The sequence below is a fragment of the Rhamphochromis longiceps genome, linkage group LG7 (genome assembly GCF_057381845.1).
Source record: "Rhamphochromis longiceps isolate RC_006_pf linkage group LG7, R_longiceps_female_GT1.1, whole genome shotgun sequence".
Taxonomy (NCBI): Eukaryota; Metazoa; Chordata; class Actinopteri; order Cichliformes; family Cichlidae; genus Rhamphochromis; species Rhamphochromis longiceps.
Window position 1 is genome coordinate 43,479,722 of NC_140563.1, and position 20,029 is coordinate 43,499,750.

General features: G+C 41.1%; 2 protein-coding genes across 4 annotated transcripts; both read left to right on the plus strand.

Annotated features, from left to right (window-relative positions):
• Positions 1–477: 477 nt before the first annotated feature.
• ccdc74a (coiled-coil domain containing 74A) lies at positions 478–5,817 on the plus strand. 3 transcript variants are annotated; one of them, XM_085413760.1, is made up of 7 exons: positions 478–928; positions 1,576–1,623; positions 1,724–1,838; positions 2,638–2,836; positions 2,939–3,039; positions 3,138–3,197; positions 5,280–5,817. In XM_085413760.1, exons 1-7 carry the CDS (start codon positions 637–639, stop codon positions 5,311–5,313), a joined length of 849 nt encoding a protein of 282 aa, XP_085269886.1. In that variant the 5' UTR covers positions 478–636; the 3' UTR covers positions 5,314–5,817. The 3 variants fall into 3 exon arrangements, with proteins under 3 accessions (XP_085269886.1, XP_085269884.1, XP_085269885.1); XM_085413758.1 differs by lacking the exon at positions 5,280–5,817 and adding an exon at positions 3,402–5,071; XM_085413759.1 differs by lacking the exon at positions 5,280–5,817 and adding an exon at positions 3,402–5,071 and having other exon boundaries at positions 2,641–2,836.
• A 2,587-nt stretch (positions 5,818–8,404) lies between these two features.
• On the plus strand, positions 8,405–19,177 carry crkl (CRK like proto-oncogene, adaptor protein). Its single transcript, XM_085413761.1, has 3 exons — positions 8,405–9,735; positions 10,112–10,583; positions 16,725–19,177. The coding sequence occupies exons 1-3, from the start codon at positions 9,425–9,427 to the stop codon at positions 16,857–16,859; spliced, it is 918 nt and encodes a 305-aa protein (XP_085269887.1). The 5' UTR covers positions 8,405–9,424; the 3' UTR covers positions 16,860–19,177.
• The last annotated feature ends 852 nt before the right edge of the window (positions 19,178–20,029 follow it).

The following is a 20,029-nucleotide window of genomic DNA, read 5'->3' on the forward strand; positions in this document are numbered from 1 at the left end:
TTATAACGTGATACACTTGTATTTTTCTTTTGCCTGGGTGGCAGCTCTACGCTTCCGTAAATTTTAAATTTTTTATAAACTTCCGGTTGGACGTAAGATCTGCCTTGGCCAAGCGTTGTAGCCAAGGAGACCGAGCTTCTATTAAAAAAACAAAACAAAAAAAACTTTATTTATAGCAAGGACCGATATTAACATAAACTGCCTAAATACATTTAAAGTACAAGAAAACCGAAAACAAATCATTGGGGGATACATAATAGCAAAACACCATTTTTTAAGTTAAAGATAATAAATACAGTTTTACAAACAGTCTTGAATATTATGTAGGACTTCTACATTTAATTTGAGCAAAAACAAATTGAAACTAGTTAAAATACATATTAGAAGAGGAAATAAGATAAAAGAAAGGATGCGCAGCTGGCCTGAAAGATCGACGTCAGGGCTGAAAAAGAAAAAAAAAGGAATCTTGGTTGTCACGGCAACGTTGTGTATGATTGAGCGCGTGCCAAATGAGCGTGAAAATAGTTATAAGTAGGAGTACCTATAGCTAACTTTTCTTCACTGGAAAACAATGGGAAGGGTGAAACAGCGAGCTATTTCAGTCAGGGGAGGCCTGAAGTACTAAAGCGGAGAGCGATGTCAAGTCATAACCTGCCACCGGCGCGCCATTTGCCACACTGGACCAGAGTAGGGCGGCTAGAGAAGCCTTGCTCGCTACGACGCTTACCGGCTAACCCTGAACAGCGGCTCCCGCTACCTGTTATCAAGCCAGCGGGCAGAGCAGCGGCAGAGACGTCCTGTCAGAGCGGCAGCACGGACCTCCGGGTTGCTTCACTGCAAAGAAACGTCCAGTTCCTACAAGAACAGCACAAGGAAACACTGAAGAAGCTCCACGCAGAGATAGAGAACCTCAGACGGGAGAATAAAGGTGAAGAAACAGTGCATTCATAACTCTTGTATGTGTAAGTTAATTATTTGTAAAAGCATAGAAGTCAGTGACAGCAGTCCTGCCATAGGTCTTTTTAAAAGCAGTAAAAGCAGAATGCTTTGTGGAATGAATGAAGTAAGCAAAAGTAAGTTTTCACATGCCTTTAATTAATGCTGTAATTTGGCCTTTCTGAGATTTTTTAATAGTGGATAGTTAGACAGATAGAGCACTCAATTATTCCCTGTGGGGAATTTTGAAGGGTTGTGGCATTCAAGAAACCACCCTATTTCATGGCTCACAAAGTCAAATAATTATCTAAAGAATTCACAGAGTCTGTGACTCCTGTCTCCTGACAAGGTGCGGCAAGACAAGGTCAGGCTAGGTATGGTGGACGCATGGCAACTCCAGGGTTTAGTTTTAATGATTTCTCAGTGGGAGGTGGGCAGATATCCGGTGTCACTTTGCAGAGCGAGCCGCATGCTGTTCCATATAACAACATGTCACCACCCACCAGGAGACTCCCCGGTCATTCGTCGTTGCATCCTTGCTGCAGCAAGGCCTGTTTTGACTCATGGGTTGCTTACTGGTTGTTTAAGCCCACCTGCAGTGTACAGTACATTAAAGTTCTGTTGTTATGGATGTTGCAGAGTTGAAGTATAAGGTGATAATGGAGCCTCCTAAGTCAAGTAGAAAAGGTAACATGTTTAAGCACATGTAATGACTTATTAGGTTTTCATTTAGGTGAATTTCAATGTGCCACCTAAACTTAATGTCTGATCCTTCTTCTTCTACGAGTTGCACACAGTCGACAAAACTGTAGACCACCCACTCAGGGCAGTCAAGCCCATACTGGACTGTACATGGAGGAGCCACTGCAGGACACGAGACTCTTGCAGGACCAGGCTCTCGGGTGAGTGGTGGGCCTTTTTCAGCTACTTATCTAGCTCAGTATTTACAAGGTGTGGTTATATTTCATAAATGATCTTAGCTCCCCCCCCCCCCCCCCCCTTTTTTTTTTTCAAAGCTATGCACACAAGAACTGATGGATAAATTAGATTCAGATGCAGTAATATGGATATGATGGCACAACAGCCATTCATTAATAACTTACTAAGCAGATACTCAGATAAGCTCAGATAACAGGCTACTGTAAGGCAACCATCAAAAGCAGGAGAACACTAATTCAAGCTCTGTGTTTTAATCACTTTACAGAAAAACAAGATGTCAGCTGTCTCATATTAGGTAGTGATGTAGGTGCACAAGTATTATAGTGCATGTTAAATTAACACTATAAAACAGCATGAGGATATGAACGTGAAGCATGTAAAGAAGCAAAAGCCAGTATGTAATTAGTTATTTGTTGGTCTGGTCTGCAGTCTGAGCCCTTTGATTTCTGGAATATGTGCCTTTTTACATGTCTATAAACTTCTTGACCTGTTAGTACCAGGTTGGCTTTTGATCTGGTGACTGTGGAGGCCATTTGAGTACAGGAATCCACTGTCAGGTTCAAGAAAGCAGTTTCAAATGATCTGAGCTTTGAGACATCATGAATTATCCTGCTGGAAGCAAAGTGGGCTAGTGAATTGAACCTAGTCCCCTGTCTGTGAGGGGGTGGGGGTGGGGGGAGTTAACAACCAGGTATTCTCAACCTAAACTGCCTTATACATGTTATACATCGCCCTCAATGACATTATCTCATTGACTTGCAGTAGCATTGGAGCAAGCACTGAAATTCTGGATTCAGCCAGGCAGGACCATGGCACGGAGGCCAATGGGCGCCTCATCACTTCACTGCAGCCTCTCCGAATTAACAGCAGTTCCTCCCAGCCCCCACGGGCCCCCACACTACAGGAGTGTGAGATCATCATCCGACAGCTATATAATGCTAACAGCTTACAGTCTCAGGAGGTAAGTGCCTGAAGGGCAACGCTTAGCTATTCAGTGTTTTAGTAGCTCTGTTTGTTGTGGCTTTTAAAATAGTTACTTAAAGTACAACCCTGTGTCATCTAGATCGTGCGTGTGAAAGCACTGCTCAGAGACATCGTTTCAAACAAGAAAATCACCCCAGAAAACTACATCATGGCTAAGGCCTACCTTTCAGATGGAACTCGGTGAAGTGGCATTATCATTTTCATCATCAGCGACATACAAAAGCCTTCAAAGCAGCAAAATTATGATAACAGTTTCTAATTTTCTTTGTGTGTTTCAGCGGGTCTTTAGAAGAAAACAAATTACCAAAACTTGGCCTTCAGTCATTCCCAGAAAAACAGTATGTAATTTTGTCTGATTTTGTATTCTGTCACAGTGCACAAAACAGATTCCTCAAAGCCCTGTTGTGCTAATTTTCACAAAACTTGGTTGCATAATAGCCCAGAGCTGCCTTTTGCAAGAGAGATCGAGGTTTCTGAGTCAAAAAGAAAAAAAAGCCAAGCATGTTAGTCACCCAGAGTTAAATCCACATATCATTTCCCAGGTGTGGAACATCTCAGTCTGGGGTTGTCTTCCCTGCCCTCAAACAGAGCCTTGGCTACAACATTGCAGATAGACAGAAGAGGTCCCGTGCTGTGCAGAGAGACCGTTTGAGAAGGGCTGTTCAGTGACAGGAACACAAATACCAGAGCATATTTCTGTGGTATATAATGAAATAAAGCATTTCTGATTGATGATGTTTTATGATGTCATAAAGTTGAGCAGGATAGAGTGGTCGCAGCAGGAATCGCACAACACTTAGTCAATGACGGCCCAGTTGGATTACCTCTTCCAGTAAGCCTTGCCAGTGTGAAGCAGCATGCCGTACGGAAGCGCCTCCCTTAAGTGGAATGCAACCATCATTAACACACCTGTGTGCTTCCTGTCATGGCATGTCAAAATGTCTGCTGCTCGGGAAAAAAACCCTATACAGACACGTCACGTTTATTGACAATTATTGCTCATAATGATGTGTAAGATGGACAGATAACACAAATAATGCTCTATAAGGCCTGGATTTTTTTTAGTTTTTCTACATAGCAGAAGGACTGATTTCAGCTTTTCACTGGGAATTTTTTTTTTTTCAACCATTGAGTTTCAGGACATTTGTGGCTTGTTGTCACTTCACAAAAAAGCAAGCATAAAAGCACACTTTGTTTTTCATAAAGCCACTTTTTTTTGTCATTCAGTGTGCTAAAGAGCAGTTTAATGATTTTTACTGGCCAAGCATTAGTATTTAATCATTTACAATTTGAGTTTAAGCATAAGGATGAAAGGGTATAAATGTCCTCTGCACAAGACAGTGCTGTTCTTTTAAATTTTTCCCTTTGCGCCTGACTCTTCGGGATACTGTTCCTTTTAGTGGACCAATTGTGTGGAGAGTTATTTGCATGCTGAGTGTCGTATTTGAGATATAATGACACAAAATAGGCAACAGGTGATCCTGCCTTAAATAAATGTCCTATTGTTATGTTAGCACTGGTTTCTAAGGTCATACACCACTGCAAACACTGGATTTGTCAGTTTAAGAGAAGTGAAATGTCACTTAGGTTTTGATCGCTGAAGATTTGCCAAAGTGCGCAGTTTACGGCGATAATTAGATATATTAAGAAATGTATTTAAAGCTTTGATTTCTTTGTTTATGTGGAGCATTACTTGTGTTTAATTAAGCCCAACTGCGGTCCTCTTTACATGGTTTATGAGTCATTTTGTGCTTCACAGGCTGCGATCCCTTTATTCCTTCTCTCTAGAAGAACCCTCACAGGCTCCTTTAGTTGCTGATTCATGCATAACATCTATATTGGACATGTATTTATAGTATAAACACTGCATAAAGTTGAAACAGAATAAAATAAACAAGCCGTGGTGTGCCTTTTTATTGAACTTGCTTGTCATATGAATGCTGCGCTGAAAACAAGGAAGTTAAAATAACCAAAAGGAGAATTGGCCACTCGACAGGCCTGGCTACAGCAACGTTGTCAGTTCTGCTAAATTAGGCCATGGTCTTGTATTAACTCTTCACTAACTGAATGAAAAAATAATTAGTGAGAACAAAAAAGTTTAGAAAGTTAAGGTAAGACTATGAGCATGCAGTTGTCACAGGTAATGTTATGTGATATTGTAAGAAACAAGAGAAAAGTGTGGTTTCTTAAAGTTTTAGAAATGCTATGAGGAAGTGGCTTGTTTAAAAACATGTGAACCAAAGCAACAACAAACTGAAACATGAGGAAGTAATGAAGTGGGTGAAAATTCTTTGTCTGAAGCCTTTATTGTGAACCTGGTGTACCTGTAGAAATCTAGAAGTATTTAAAGATATCTATGGATATCTATCTATCTGTCCATTTAGTAGCATGTAAACAGGTTTCCCTTTACACCTTTACAGAAACCTGACTGGATATTCTAGGAAACCAGGCTGAGAGGTGAAAGGTGACTCATGCCATGGAGGCTGTAACAGTGAGTCGCTCATCTATATAAACCCTTACACTGGTCTAAAAATGCACTGACACTTTAACAGCAGCATCTCGTGCCATAATTACCAGTGTACTGCTTGTCTGTTGTCAGTCTTCACATCAAAGCATGCTCAACTTTGAATTGAATGCCGGTGATAACGATCAGGAACGTGATAGGATGTTAAAATAAAATATAGGAGAGGCTAAGTATTTCAGAAGTGAAGGCTGGGAGGGGGTTCGCCACACTTCCAGAGACTGCATGGATAGAGGATACAGAGATTTTATAATATATGGTAAAAACTTAAGAGGATCTTGTTCCTGTATGTCTGTATGTGTGACCCTGGGCAGGATTTGTCAAGGTAAACTCTGTGTTTGTGTTCTGGCACATGAGAGCAAGGTTGCAACTGTGCTCAGGAGCTTTAGTATCTATAATTTATTCAAAATTAAAATAAAATAAGAAGCTTTTTTTAAGCAAGGTTTAGTCTCAGAGAAACTGACCTTTCCGACACAGGTCTAATCCTGCATCGTGTAATCATCCTCTTCAAAACTTGATTTAAATTATAATTAACTGCAGTTTGCATCACTACACTGGAATTCCTTTAACTTTCTCACAGGATACATAGTTAGGCACAAGCAGTAGATGGTTTGTAAAATGTGTAGGTTTCTTATGAAGTCTTAAGTGTTAGTGGTGTGAATGAATCGGGGGGAAGGGGCATTTATTTGCAGACTAATAGCTTACACACAATCTGACTCCCTGAAATTAAACTGTGGCGATGCTCTCTGCAGTGTCTTAGTGTATTTTTCGGCTGCAGAAGACGCAACGTCTTCTGCAGCCGAAAAATAAGCTGGGTGGAGAGGGGGCCTCTCGGGCCATAATTACTTTTCTTTTTGTTTCGCCTGCGCAAAGAACAAGATCACAGGTTTTGTTCACTAGTTCCTTGTGTAGCAACTCATCAACCACCGATTAGGTCAAGGGTGGTTGTGTCATCTGTGCATTTAATCTTCAGACTGCAGGGCATCGAGACTGAGCTAAAAGAAGCAGCCATTCAAGGTTACTGTGTTGATGTGAGTTTAACAGAGGTCAAACGTTTTATAAGCTATTGCAAAACCAGTTACAGATGGGGTTTTGGGTTGAAGAACCAGCTTTTCTAGGCTTTTCTGCATGTGTGCTGACCTGAAGTTATCCATTTTAGTATGGTGGGTTTTTGTAGCAGCTGGTACTTCAAAAGAGCACTTGAAGGACTGTGGAACTGCTGTTAGGTAGTCAAAATGTCACGTTTCATTACGTTTGGACCTGTAGTATCGCTTAACCTTAACCTGCCACACAGACAGACAACAAAATCTATTGATAATGGGATGATGGCAGACATTGCATTTTGCGTACATCCACTAGATGGTGATGTTTGTGAAGAAACCTTCAGTGTGCATCTACATACAAGGTTAGACAGCAGGTCAGATAAAGGTACTGTATGTCTCACCCTGCAAAATCCCACAAAACCCATCACTTAAATGAAAAGTTGCCCTAGTTTTAAATGCATCAAAGCATGAGGTTGAAGCCAATATAAGCCTTTTTACCCATAATTCGAAGTAAACTAGTCTGTTTTTGTTTCTCTTTTCAATTAGTTGCAGCACTGCATCTTTGTGGAAATGTGGGAGTTGGCAGGCTTAAGCCATTAAGTCTCGGTGGGTGCAAATCTATTAACATTCAGACAGTGTTTCAGTGATGAGAGCTGTTCTGTGCCAGCTGTAGCCTCATGAGGCACGGCCACTGAAAGCTCAGTCACCACAGGGACAGAGCTTCTTTACAGATCCTGCTTTTATCACTGAGCAAAACTTATTCTGCTTGGCTGAATGGCTTGCCGCACTCTGCTTGTGTTCTCAGATGCATTCTTTCTCTTATATTGTATTCTTCTTCTTCAGAGACACTGCCCCTTGCATTTAAATGCGCGCTCTCTCTGCAGCATATTCTGTTTTGGATTGGGTCATTTTGGGTGAGCTCCAAATCGATTTTTCACAGTTCTTTGCCAGATAATACTTATTATCGAATGAATGAAGGGGAAGTTAAATAACACCAGGAAATGAAAATAGGAAACAAGTACAATTTTATACTGGTGGTATGAATAAGTTGTTGACTGAGCAAATATACTGTACCTATGAGCTGCGGTTATGTGGCTAAAAAAGTATATTAAAAACACACGAGCTGACCACTGACTTAAAGGCACAGAACACAAAAAGATCCGAGACAATCATTAAACACAGTACTAACATAAGAACACGTTGTTCGGCAGACATCTAACTTTTTTTTATTCAGAATTATAGCTTATTCTATCTGTGAATCATTTGATAGAGTAATGTTTCTATTTGTAGAAAAAAAGCTCAATCATGATGCTTCTCTTCACACACCTACATAACTACCTGTCAAAAGCACATATATTGGCACTTTCTACTCCACAATACTTCAAAGCTGCAATAGATTGCAAAAAATATGCTCCAGTGTTGTACGGTAAAAGTAGTAGTTAAATTAGCCTAGATTTAACAGAACCAGCTATGACTGTGAAACACTGCCTACACATATTTCCAATTAAGAATCAACTAATGACAGTGTGGGCATTTAAACTGAAATAACACCTCGCTCTCATACACATTTAGTATGTTACAGCAGCCTTTAACATCAGTGTTGCCTACTTAAGACCTGACTGCTTAGCCTCTGCTGGATTGGTTTAGCATTTATTTGAGGTTTAGCCATACTAAACTGTGTTATTATATTTTTGAGTCACACGCTGATTCCCTTTGAAGTTTTGAAAAGCAAACATCCAATTAAATGACTACGTCAAAGCAGGAACACTGAGTAAAAAACACACTTGTATCTCGACCTGCTCCACATTGCTATTTGCACTATAATCCCGAGACGATGGAACAGCAGAAGAATCTATCAGCAGAATGCTTCACTGAGAAATGACTGACACCTACTCTCGCGGAGCTAGGGGCTGTCCGTGGCTTCGCCAACCGCCCACCTCCTTCCATCACTCCCCCTCCCCTCTCTCTCGCTCCTGCCGTCAGTGACGCGCTGATAGAAAGCGGGACCTGCCCTCCGGTCGCCATTTTTCGACCTCAGTACTTCTGGTAGCCTGTGCTAGTGGGGACGAGCGGAAATAAGGGAAAGTATAAAATAAAGCAATCGTTAAGCCGAGATCCCTTGTGAGCGGTCGGGGATGCACGCGACAGCTTCCGTAAACGGTCGTGGCTCCTGAGATGCACGCGCAAGAGACGAGTCGCTGCCCTGAAATCATTTTTTTGTGTGAAGACGTGTTGCGAGCCGCCATTTTTCTGCTGTGTTGCCTCAAAAGTCTGCTCCGACTCGAGAAAGGGGATTCGAAAACGCGTTTCCATGAAGTGTGTATCGCCGTGAGCTCCGCGGGATTTCGGCTGATAGTTTCGTGACCTGCCGTGGACCTTTGTGCACAGATGAGGGATTATCAGATGTAAGAAAAAGGAAGAAGAAGGGGGGAAAGTGAGGCCACATTTTCCGCTCTTAGAACTGACACTGACTGGAGGAGATACATTTATTAGAAGAGAAGATTTGGTGTTTTCTCGGAAGGCGGAACGAAAAGGGGAAGCTTCATTGATCGTTTGTTGCTCTGGCCCTCCGTCAATGGTAGCCTGTCGTAAGTTTGCTCGTTTTTCTTCTGTTATTTGGCCCCCTTTTAACAACTGCTCGGCCGCAGCCTGGACTGCTGAACACAGGGACAACAGTATGCTCCAGAGTTGGATCAAGTCACTGGCAGCCTGCATCTGAAAGGAGAAAAAAAAAGAAAACAAAAACGCCAAGTTGTTTTTGTTTTTCTTAAACAGATTTTTTCGGTGCCTGAGGCGTTTTGTGAAGAAATCACTCGGAAACTCCTTCCAGAGCGACGAGTGCCCTGCCCTGAGTCTTCCAAATCCTACAGTTTGCTGTGATTGGCCAATTGGAACCACGCATACAGCTTTTAACTTATTGCCTAGCCAATCCTGTAGTATTTTCCTTTCTATTATTATTAATATTAATTTGTAAGCCACATTAACTTATTTTTGAACAGAAATGTCAACTGCTCGATTTGATTCCTCTGATCGGTCCGCCTGGTATTTTGGACCCGTGTCACGACAGGAGGCACAGAATAGGTTACAAGGACAGAGACATGGCATGTTTCTTGTTCGAGACTCGTCGACCTGCCCCGGCGACTACGTACTGTCGGTGTCGGAAAACTCCAAAGTGTCTCACTATATCATCAACTCTTTGCCCAGCAAGAGGTTCAAAATAGGGGATCAAGAGTTCGACCACCTCGCAGCTCTCCTGGAGTTCTACAAAATCCATTACTTGGACACGACCACGCTGATAGAGCCAGCCCCCAGGTAGGGAGGTCACCCACCACGCCTCCTCCAGCACTTTACCATACTATTTTTTTTTTAAATATTTTTATCAGAACTAACCCAGTTTCACTTGGTTATGTCATAAAATCAGCGCTATTACCACACATCTAGTTTGCTTGCTTGTTTGTTTGGGTTTTGGTACCACTGGAAAAATAAACCTCACTGAGGATTTGTGTGGTTTTACAACCAAACATGATACCACATTTTGGTAATTGAGGAGTTGGGTAATCGTGTTTGTAAAGGATTTTATTCAACAAATAATGCAGTTTTGTTGTATTCTAGGCTTCACAGTGATAACTTTTAAGGATAACAAATTAACATTTACTTAATTTCCTCATTATTTTTCGTTTTTGCTAAGGTATTCAAGTACGCCGAGTCCTCCTGTCCAGCCCATGGTTGGAGCAGAGGAGAATCTGGAGTATGTGCGGACTCTGTACGACTTCACCGGGAGCGATGCTGAGGACCTTCCCTTCAAGAAGGGGGAGATCCTTATCATCCTGGAAAGACCGGAGGAGCAGTGGTGGAGCGCCAAGAATAAAGATGGACGTGTTGGGATGATCCCTGTGCCCTACGTAGAGAAAGTGGTACGACCTTCACCCCACCCTGTCCAACCTTCTCATGGATCGCGAAACTCCAACAGCTATGGGATCCCTGAGCCCTCCAATGCTCTTGCTCATGCCTATGCCCAACCCCAGACGCCTTCTCCAATGCCCAACGCACCTGGAGCAGTTATCGCTCCGCTACCGTCCATGCAGAATGGCCCTGTCATGGCGAAAGCCATCCAGAAACGAGTGCCCTGTGCCTACGACAAGACTGCTCTTGCTCTAGAGGTATTGTATTTATTTGATCTTACCTGTTTTATTTCTTTGTTTTTGTTTTTTGTGTTTTTTCTAGGCGATCAATGTGATTTCATCATGTTTTAATGCACTGCTCATTTTTATAAAGGATGGATATTGTAATTAAATCATTAGCTTTTCTAAAATCTGTTTAGCTGGACCTTTGATCTGTAACGCAACATCATGCAGTAAATTAATATGCCAGGTAAGGGCCTGGAGTACAACACGCTATAAGCTTCTTTGCCTAAAGCAGCAGTATCCCATCTTCAGTCATTTCTTAATTATTTTTCCATTTGTGCCCAAATAAATCAAAAATGTCTGTGTGCAGCTTAGACTTTTCTACATAAATTAGAGTTTATCACCTCAGTCAAGTTAAAACACTGAAAAAACTTGTGTAGAAGTCACAGAAGCTAAGAGGTTTTATAGAAGACTTTGTTTTTACATTTTCACAACCTGACATCTCTCTTGGAGCTGTCAGGTTACTTAAACATAGACAACAATCGCCAATCTCAAGAGTTAACTCTTATAAAAATTAGGTTGTGTGACCAAAGCTTGGAGAGGCTTCTGTGTAAAACGATCACTTCTTTTTATACTAAAATTGCAAAATTAAGTAGTAGAGGGACCTGGGGAAACACCAGTGCCGCCTTCAGTTACCGCAGTAGTTTTGCTGGTTCAATGTGAGAAAGTGTCTACAGATAAGCTTCGCCCTTTCTCAGTCCTTTTGACATTCTAGCCTGTTGATGTGTGCTCACACTAAAAGAATAATAACCAAACTGTGGTTTTAGCATCTTGCTGCTTGCTCTTATCAGGCCCTTCCTGTTTGTTTGAATATAAAAAGTTATTATTACACCAGGAGACTATCTGCAAGTTCACAACTAGCTCTGGACACTGGCTGCACAAAGATGCTTTGGTTATGGGGTGCTGCTGTTCAGTCAGAATACATGAACCACATCTATTTTGTAGCCTTGGATAGTTAAAAAAAACAAAACAAGTTTCTGGCTTTGGATTGGACCAAAAGTCATGCAGATATGAGATGGGTGGTTTGAGAGAGCTTAATATGATTCTTGGAATGATGAATAATAAATGCAAAACAAAAGTTTGCAGATGTAAATGGGAGGGTGGGTGGGGAATCTAGTGAAACTCACCACAGCATTGTGGCTTTTGATCACTTGTCTCTGTGACTGAAGCTTACACTCAGTGCTGTCCATCTAAATGCTAACCTGGAAGCGGCTTTGACGAAAGCATTTCTCAGCAGTCTTGCCTTCCTCAGTGGTACGCTGTGGCTAATACAAATCTGCTCTGACTGTGGTGGCATGTCGAAACATGCAATGCAATGCTCAATATGTGCCTCAGAAATATAGTGGGCCTCCAAAACACTCAGCTCCAATAGCAGATTGAGCTGTAGTGTAGTTTTTTTTTTTTTTTGTTGGTTTTTTTTTTATCTTTTTATTTTTCACCCCAGGGGAAGGATGAGAATGCAAGCTATCTTAAAATAGTGCCACTTCCATTCACTCCCATCAGTTTGACAGCAGTTATAGGTGTAAAATAGGGCAGTAGATATGGATACAGAGAAGTACTTCCTCCCTGTGACTCTTTCTTGCACATAAATGAGTGTAAATTGAGCATATCTGAATCCTGCTAAAGGTTAAGCAGTTTTGTGTGTGTGTGTGTGTGGGGGGGGGGGGGGTGTTTCGTTGATGTGTTGTTAAGTAATCGACAGCTAATAGCAGTCACCTCAAAAAATGTCCCTAACCTCATTTAGACTCAAACTGCGATGCTGGTTGAGTGCATAAACAAGATGCATCAGCTGGCTAGTGTCTCTGCACCCTTCTGGGCCTGTTGTCGCCCATCTTTTATTAGCACCGAAATGAGATTCCAGCTTCCATTTAATAAATGTTCATGTAACTTACTGTAATAGATAGAAGAGAGGAAGAGACGAGGCCAAGGGACGGCTGTAAAGAAAGACGGGTTGCACCCGAATGAGCAGTCAAGAGTGAGCATGTGAGAACTGAAACTTGAGGCGGGACTGTGTTTGCCGCTTACGTTTTCTCTGTGATCATATGGTGTAGCAGTGAAGCAGCAGATGGAGCCATGGTTAGCAAGAGATGAAATATTAAAGTTAAATGTGGCTCTTCTCGGTACATGCATGATTCCCAAAAGTACATCTGAGATGATTATTGATGCAACAGTGCATTTGTTGGTGCCGGCATAGATGCTCGTATAATGCTTGCTGGCTCGTGTCATTAGTTAAGTGAAGAGTACATTTTCTCTGTTTCTAAGAGATTCCCCAAGCTGGTCTGATGGACCTTCAGGTGAACAGCTTTAGATGTTTTGTCCGGAATCGGAATTAACTCGTTTTATTTTTATTTATTTATTTTTTAATAAACCACCAGAGTCTGGCAAAAAGGAAACTTTGGCCCCTGAAGGCATTAAAAATGTTAACATGTGAGAATAAAAATAAACTTGACCTAACATTTTTTTTAAATGATTATTATTAATCAGGGATTGATTTAAATCCGATTGGCATCCATTTTCATTGTTGCTTCTTTTGTTTCCATTTCATTTATTTATATTTTAGTTGTAAATGTCACAAAACCAAAATTTTCTGTGACACTGCTTTGATTCTTTTTCCCAACTTGTAATCACCGACCTGTGTTCAGGGTGATATGGGTAATGCGTTCCCACGGTTCATCCTAGGTTATGCCATTTTATGTTGTCATCGCAGGTTTTAGAAATTGCCACATCTATTTGCATTGGCGAGCTCCACCTAACTCCAAGTATTAGTTTATTTCAACTGGACATAAGTAACCATAAAGCCACAGGAGGTTTCATTCCCCAACTTTGCCGTGGAAGTACTGTTAATACCTGATGTTGCACAGTGCTAAATTGCAATGGTTGGATTGATTTCCACAGAGAAAAAATAATAATAATGGTAGTTGTTGAAATCTGCATCATAGATAAAGTCTTTGACGTCAGTGCTTCCAGCTTTAGGAACAGAAAGCTCATGGTCAGATACATGTATCACCACTTTGCCACCAGCGCCAGTCTTCCTCAGAGTAAAGTAATGAAACTGTTCCAGATTCAGTGTTGCTGCATTCGTTACATTGTCCATGCAACAAATGCAGATTTGTTTCTTGGCACAGTCTTCTCTCTAGTGTGGATAGTGATAGCCCTTGTACCTGCTTAAAGATGGGCAGCACTTGAATGGTTCAATAGGTTCACTCTGCAGAGTCCTGATTTGAATTCTCTTAACTGAGCTTCATTTAAGGAATCTGCATATTCAATCTAGGTTCTGTGTGTTTACGGTCCTGTGAAGACTTACAAATGTAGACATCCATAAGGTTCTCTGAATGTATATATGGATACAGCTTTAATTACTGCTGGTTAGTTCTCTGGGATACCTTCGCTACTTATGTCTCTCAAAATGTGAATACTGGGGGGGGGGCAGCATTCCTTAATCGAAAACCTCCTCCTGGTTATGCTTTTCCTTGTTCATTTGCGTAATCTGCAGCCTTGCTTTTTCTATTTTGCAATTCCCGACAATTTTGGTTTGCAATTTGACTAAACCCCAAGTCACCATTCGCCTGTCAACAAAGCTTTACTGTTCACAGCTGTTGGTGTGTGCCCCCTTTCAGCCTCTGATTGATACACAGTATACGATCACAGACTCTGGCTATTAATGTGCGTCATAACTTTTGAATGAACTGACGCAGCTTAAAAAGCTTTATTGACTTTTTCTGCTGTACTTTTACAATTACACAACTCCATAACTTCAAGTCATAAAAGGTGATTCCCACAAGAGAGTTTCCTCTCGGTTGGGTCTGTCTTTATTTTTTTATTTATTTATTTTTAAATCTGGAAGCTCTTGGAATTCCAGATTTGTACACCATCTATTTCAATGTATCCACATTTTCTAAGTCTTTGGTTTTTAAATATACTGTGTAGCATGCTGCAAAAAGCTCGGCCTAAATGGAGATGATGCTGTAGAAGTTCAAGACAAAGAAGAGCACCCAGAATTTTAAGTATCTACACTTCACCAGTGTTCATTATAGTTGGTTAATTCAAAAAAGGCATCAAAAACTTTCACTAGCTAAAGCGGTGTTTCCATATATAGAAGCTGCGACTGGACATACAGGCAGATAAAATCAAGTTATACTTTCAATATGTTATGTTTTTAGGCTTTTTTTTTTCCCCTCTTAGTAGCTTATTAGTAGTTCTCTCTCTCTCTCTCTCTCTCTCTCTCTCTCTCTCTCTCTCTCTCTCTCTCTCTCTCTCTCTCTCTCTCTCTCTCTCTCTCTCTCTCTTTTTTTTTTTTTAAATATTCAAAATACTTAAAACATGCATTCTTAAATAACAATGCTTTTCTGGCTGAAGATTTCTATCTACTTGACATAAGGCAACATTTAACACCTTAATTTAAACCTTATGAAGTTCTCAACGTACAAACCTGACCTTTTCTGACTTTTTGACAGATCTCACTAATACTTTTTATGACTGTATACATCATATACTTGTCATTTGAGAGTGACATCGTTGTAGTTCCAAAGTCCAGGACAGGATTTGAAGCTTCATTCAAATCGATGCCACACTGGTGTGCCCTCACATCGTATTTTCAGTCATGGTTTTGATGATGGACTTTTCCCCCCTCCTAATCCTGATAAAGAACATATGGCTTTAACAGATTGGGGTCACACGCAGTGTCACAAACCATCTGAGCGACAGCTCGGCGCTCTTCTGTCATCTTTTAACCTGCGGTGTAATGTGACAGTGGAGATCTGACAGTCTGGGTTTTATTTTAGAAAGCGTGTATTAATAAATCAGACTGGATGTTCTGTAACCTCAATAGGGCTGCCACGATTTGTCGACTAGTCACGATTACGTCGACTATCAAAATCGTCGACGACTGATTTAATAGTCGACGCGTCGTTTGAAGCTTTGTAAGATCCCAAAAGACCCAGGAATAAGTAGCAGGATTTAAGAGTGTAATAACGGACTGAAACAGAAGATGGCAGCACTGCATGTACAAGGATGCCAGCTGCCGTTAAACCCCGAAGAAGAAGAAGAAGAAGAAGAAGAAGAAGCAGCTGTGTCCCAGAATTCATAGCGCGGCCCAGCTTAGTTTCCAACAATGGCGGTAGCTAGTTAGTTTTAATATTACTCTTATTATTCTTTCTGGGTCACAAAATAAACGTTTAACATATTTTCAGGCGAGAATGTAGCTGTGTAAACCTCAAATATCGGCTCAGTTTATCAGGACACCACATATTTTCAAAAGCGCTCCGACGTTTTCGGAGACATCTGTTACCCACTAGCTCGATAGCTAGCCGGGGGCTAGGTCACTAGCGCTGTGAGAACACCGGACTCCCAGCAAATTGTTTTCAAACCCACCGCCGTCTTTCGCTACTCAGGTTAAATATATATGAGTCGCTTAGATAAATTAAAAATGTTGTTGTTTGGCTTTTTTTTCAGTATTTTAGTTGTTCCTGAGTAAATCGGTTTGTCTGAGATTAAAGTTATAGTTTTTACACAGCTGAATAAACGTCAAGCAGACAGCTGATCATCAGAAGTGTGAGATGCTGGAGAATTTACTCCGGTGTCCTGTTATATTTTAGATAGCAAGGAGTTTATTAAACTCCACCGAGACAATCTGCTAATTTCATTAAAATTGAATAAACTACCATCTTGTCTTTATTTTTAGTTAGCACCTTAAAAGCTTAAAGCTGTAAGCTAATGATAGTTATATAAGAGTAGATGCTGCTGGTGCAATAAGCTGTAGTTTTACGTCCAGTGGATGATGATCTGATTAGTCGACTAATCGCATAAATAATCGGTGACTAGTCGACTATCAAAATAATCGTTTGTGGCAGCCCTAAACCTCAAAGGGTTTATTGTTGTAGTTTGGAACAGGCTTTAAAACAAACATAAGCCACTTGTCATAAGGATTTCGTTTTTTTTAATTGGGCCTATGACTGACTACTGTAAGACACGGATTGTAGTTTTGTTTTACAAGTTTCTGACTAAAATGTTTAAATGGCACAAAACAACTCCCCAATACTGCATCGTGCAGAATGTCTTGTGTGTAATTAGGTTAGACTTTGACACCAGTTCTCCTGTAACTCTGCTTTCTTTTCTCAGGTTGGTGACATTGTCAAGGTTACGCGGATGAACATCAGCGGTCAGTGGGAGGGAGAGGTGAACGGACGGAGGGGTCTCTTCCCGTTCACCCATGTCAAAATCATAGACCCCCAGAATCCAGAGGAGAGTGACTGACCTAGGCGTTCAGCTGAAGCCTCTCTCCCGTATCGCCGAGTACCCGAATCTGCTGGCTGTCTCCATCTTTTCCTGCCAGTGTCACAGTTATGTGCTTGTCTGCTTGGGGCTGTACCATGATAGCAACCCCCCTCCCCCTTTCCTGTTGTTGTTGCCAGCCATTGCAAGGCTTTCTGACTGTTTACAGCTTTGGACATTAGATCCAAACTAAAACCTGACCCCACTTTCCCAGGTCCCTTTTCCCTTATCTTTGTTCCAGGCTGGGTGGCATTTTTGCATTAGTGTTCTTTTCATTTCCAGATCACTGGGCATCAGACTGTGTGTGTGGGTATGTATGTTTTTGTGTATGTGTGTGTCCACAATGGATAGTTAGCATATAACATCACGTCTTTTAAAAAAAAAAAAAAGGAAAAAAAAGTTTTCTCTTAATATTTGTTATGTTTGACGTCTTTGGGACTTTCGGAAGTGTTGATGTATGCTTGTTTTGTTGATGTGAGAATATTTGTATGAAATAGGGAAAGAAAGAATTATCCCTATGGACTAGGGAGAGCACTGAGGCAATGAGGAGCTAACCAGCCAGTCATGTTATTTCTCCAAACAATCAAGTCACTGTTGTACCTTAACCATTGCACAAGCACACACTTGTACACATTGGCCATGAGTTATTCAGGTAGACAGATTTTTGTGTGTGTGTGTGTGTGTGTGTGTGTGTGTGTGTGTGTGTGTGTGTGTGTGTGTGTGTGTGTGTGTGTGTGTGTGTGTGTGTGTGTGTGTGTGTGTGTGTGTGTTACAGATTAGGAGGAAGTAGAAAGAGATGGGGTGTGTGGAGGATTTGAGTTGGAACATGGCACGGTAGATCTCATTATCCCATCCATTCTACATCCTGACTGGCTGATAGCTTATTTATCTTATGTTACTAAGACATGACACGGCCATGTGACTTCATCATAATTGTTGCTATTTTCTAAATCATTGTCCAATGATTAATTTTATTTTTTTGTTTGGATTTGTTGACATGGATAGTGGGGTAACCTTGCATCTCCACGTTGGTGCCTCTTTACTTGCTTGGAGATCATTGAAGACTAAGACACATTTTAGATTATATGCATTAGGAGTGCCAAGCTTTGAGCAGGGTTTCTAAAGCCAAATAGCAACAGCCCTGGCGAGCACTTTCCACAAGCATCTGACTACAAGGCTAAACATACTAAAAACATAGTGTCCACACAGTGTGGGCATGAGGACTTGAAGCCTTTCCACTGAGATGAAGAACTCAGTGGCGTAGGTCGGGGAAGGAGGAATGTCTGAGCAAGCCAATGAGATCCCATCAATGCCTTTTCAAAGTAAGACAAGTCTTACTTCTAGCGCATGCAATCCCATCTCTGGCCCTTTAGTTTTTATTGTGATGATACTCCTCTCAATGTAGGATTTTTATTAACTTTTTTCAACCAGCTTTATTCCTTGAGTATTTTCGGTCTGCACACCAATTATTCTTCTCCTTCATGCTGAGTAGTAGAAAGAATCTCATCACACCGTGCCACAGCCGATTCTGTCGAGCCGAGGATTAAACAGATGTGCAAACGGTGCAGAACCCCAGGTCTGTGCTGTAAAAACTGATCAATCCCACCCCTGCCCATCCTACCCCCCTCTCTGTCACTTCTTTTAGCGCTTTCTGTTAACAAAAGGAAAAGGAGAAAATCATTGCTCAGCAAACGACTTAGAAATCTTTTAGTTGTATCCCTGTTTTCCTTTTCGGTGAGTTCGTAGTAAGCTATGAAATCAAGTATTTTTGTTAATGAGTGATGTTATTAAAAGTAACCATGGGTGACATTTTAAAAAGGGAAAACGAATAAATGCCTGCTGGTTGCCTCTGTGCATGACCTCTTAGCCAGGGAGATCATATTTTTTTTTGTTTTTTTTTCCCCCCTCGCCAAATGCTGCTTGATGTCATTAAATTCCTCATTAAATAAAAGTTTCTCGTTTAATCCCACCTGCTGTGTACAGACGCACCGTGTTGGGGTTTTCCTTGTCAAGCTTAATGAAATCTTACTAATTAAGCAATACACTCTGATAATTTCCCTTTGAGATGAACTTTGCTTTTTCCTCATGCTTCTGAGTTATTTTGTAATGGCATTAACAGTATTACTGTGCTCTCTTCACATATTTTAGGAAAGCTTGTCTTTTACTTAAAAAAATTGAAAGATTGTGCCTTTTATTTTCTTATTCCATTTACATGTGTTAATATTTCCCATGGTTAACACCTGTGCTGGTAAAGACCCTTTATGTACATAACAAGTAAATAAAAATGTTTACTTCTTTAAGTTTGCCCTCTGGTTCTGTCATCGTGTTAACAGATGGTTGGGTGTGACGCGTGTTGGCTGCGGCTCGACATTAACAGTTGTGTATGTAGAGCGCAGGACAGTTGCTTTTTTTTCTTCTTCTTTTTGACAGTTCCAGTTTCGATTCTCCCCGTGCCCAGGAGAAAGGAAGCAATTAATGAATTTTAATGAAGTGCTAATAAAAGACAGTCAGCTGACCCGCAGATGGGGGAATGGAAAAGTTTTCAAGGGCAATGTTTCTGGTGGTCATGCTCTGTTTGTTCCGCACTTTGCAAACCAGGTACTGAGCGGTATAAATCAGCAGGTCCACCAATATTTCTACTTTGTATGTGCTATTATGACTTCTGTAACAAGGTCTCTGCAAACAGTGTTGTGAGAAATGAGTGCCCTGCTGTCTCTGATGATCCTTTCTGCTGCTGGGGGACAGTACTGCTGCTGATGCGCTTGGCTAAATGCACTAAAATGATTCCTGCCACTGACTAGGACAGGTTAATGGGAATTTAATGATGCTAATAACTTAGCTTGAGCCTACAGACGGTTGCTCGTGTTAGTTTTGTTTATGCAAACCATTACTGCTCTTAACATAGTATCAGGTTTATTTTTTTTTATCTGGTGAATTATGAACAAAACCCAGACATTTTGGCACGCTAATATTTAATCCATCGTGACGCATATTCAGAAAAGTGGATATTGTTGCAGTGACCTATACACAGATACAATAACCAGCTCTCATCTTGCATGGAAAGTCCACACCCTGAAACGAATGCTGATGTCCAAGGCACACCAACGAATGTATGTACAAGTATTGAGTGCTACCCTTGTACACAGACAGCA

Bases quoted from the DNA above. Each gene is read 5' to 3' on its own strand.
- ccdc74a (XM_085413758.1), top strand. From the start codon at position 637: ATGTCAAGTCATAACCTGCCACCGGCGCGCCATTTGCCACACTGGACC. The intron at 1,624-1,723 runs GTAACATGTTTA...TTCTTCTACGAG, and splicing joins TCCTAAGTCAAGTAGAAAAG to TTGCACACAGTCGACAAAAC. The intron at 1,839-2,637 runs GTGAGTGGTGGG...ATTGACTTGCAG, and splicing joins TTGCAGGACCAGGCTCTCGG to TAGCATTGGAGCAAGCACTG.
- crkl (XM_085413761.1), top strand. From the start codon at position 9,425: ATGTCAACTGCTCGATTTGATTCCTCTGATCGGTCCGCCTGGTATTTT. The intron at 9,736-10,111 runs GTAGGGAGGTCA...GTTTTTGCTAAG, and splicing joins CTGATAGAGCCAGCCCCCAG to GTATTCAAGTACGCCGAGTC. The intron at 10,584-16,724 runs GTATTGTATTTA...TTCTTTTCTCAG, and splicing joins AGACTGCTCTTGCTCTAGAG to GTTGGTGACATTGTCAAGGT.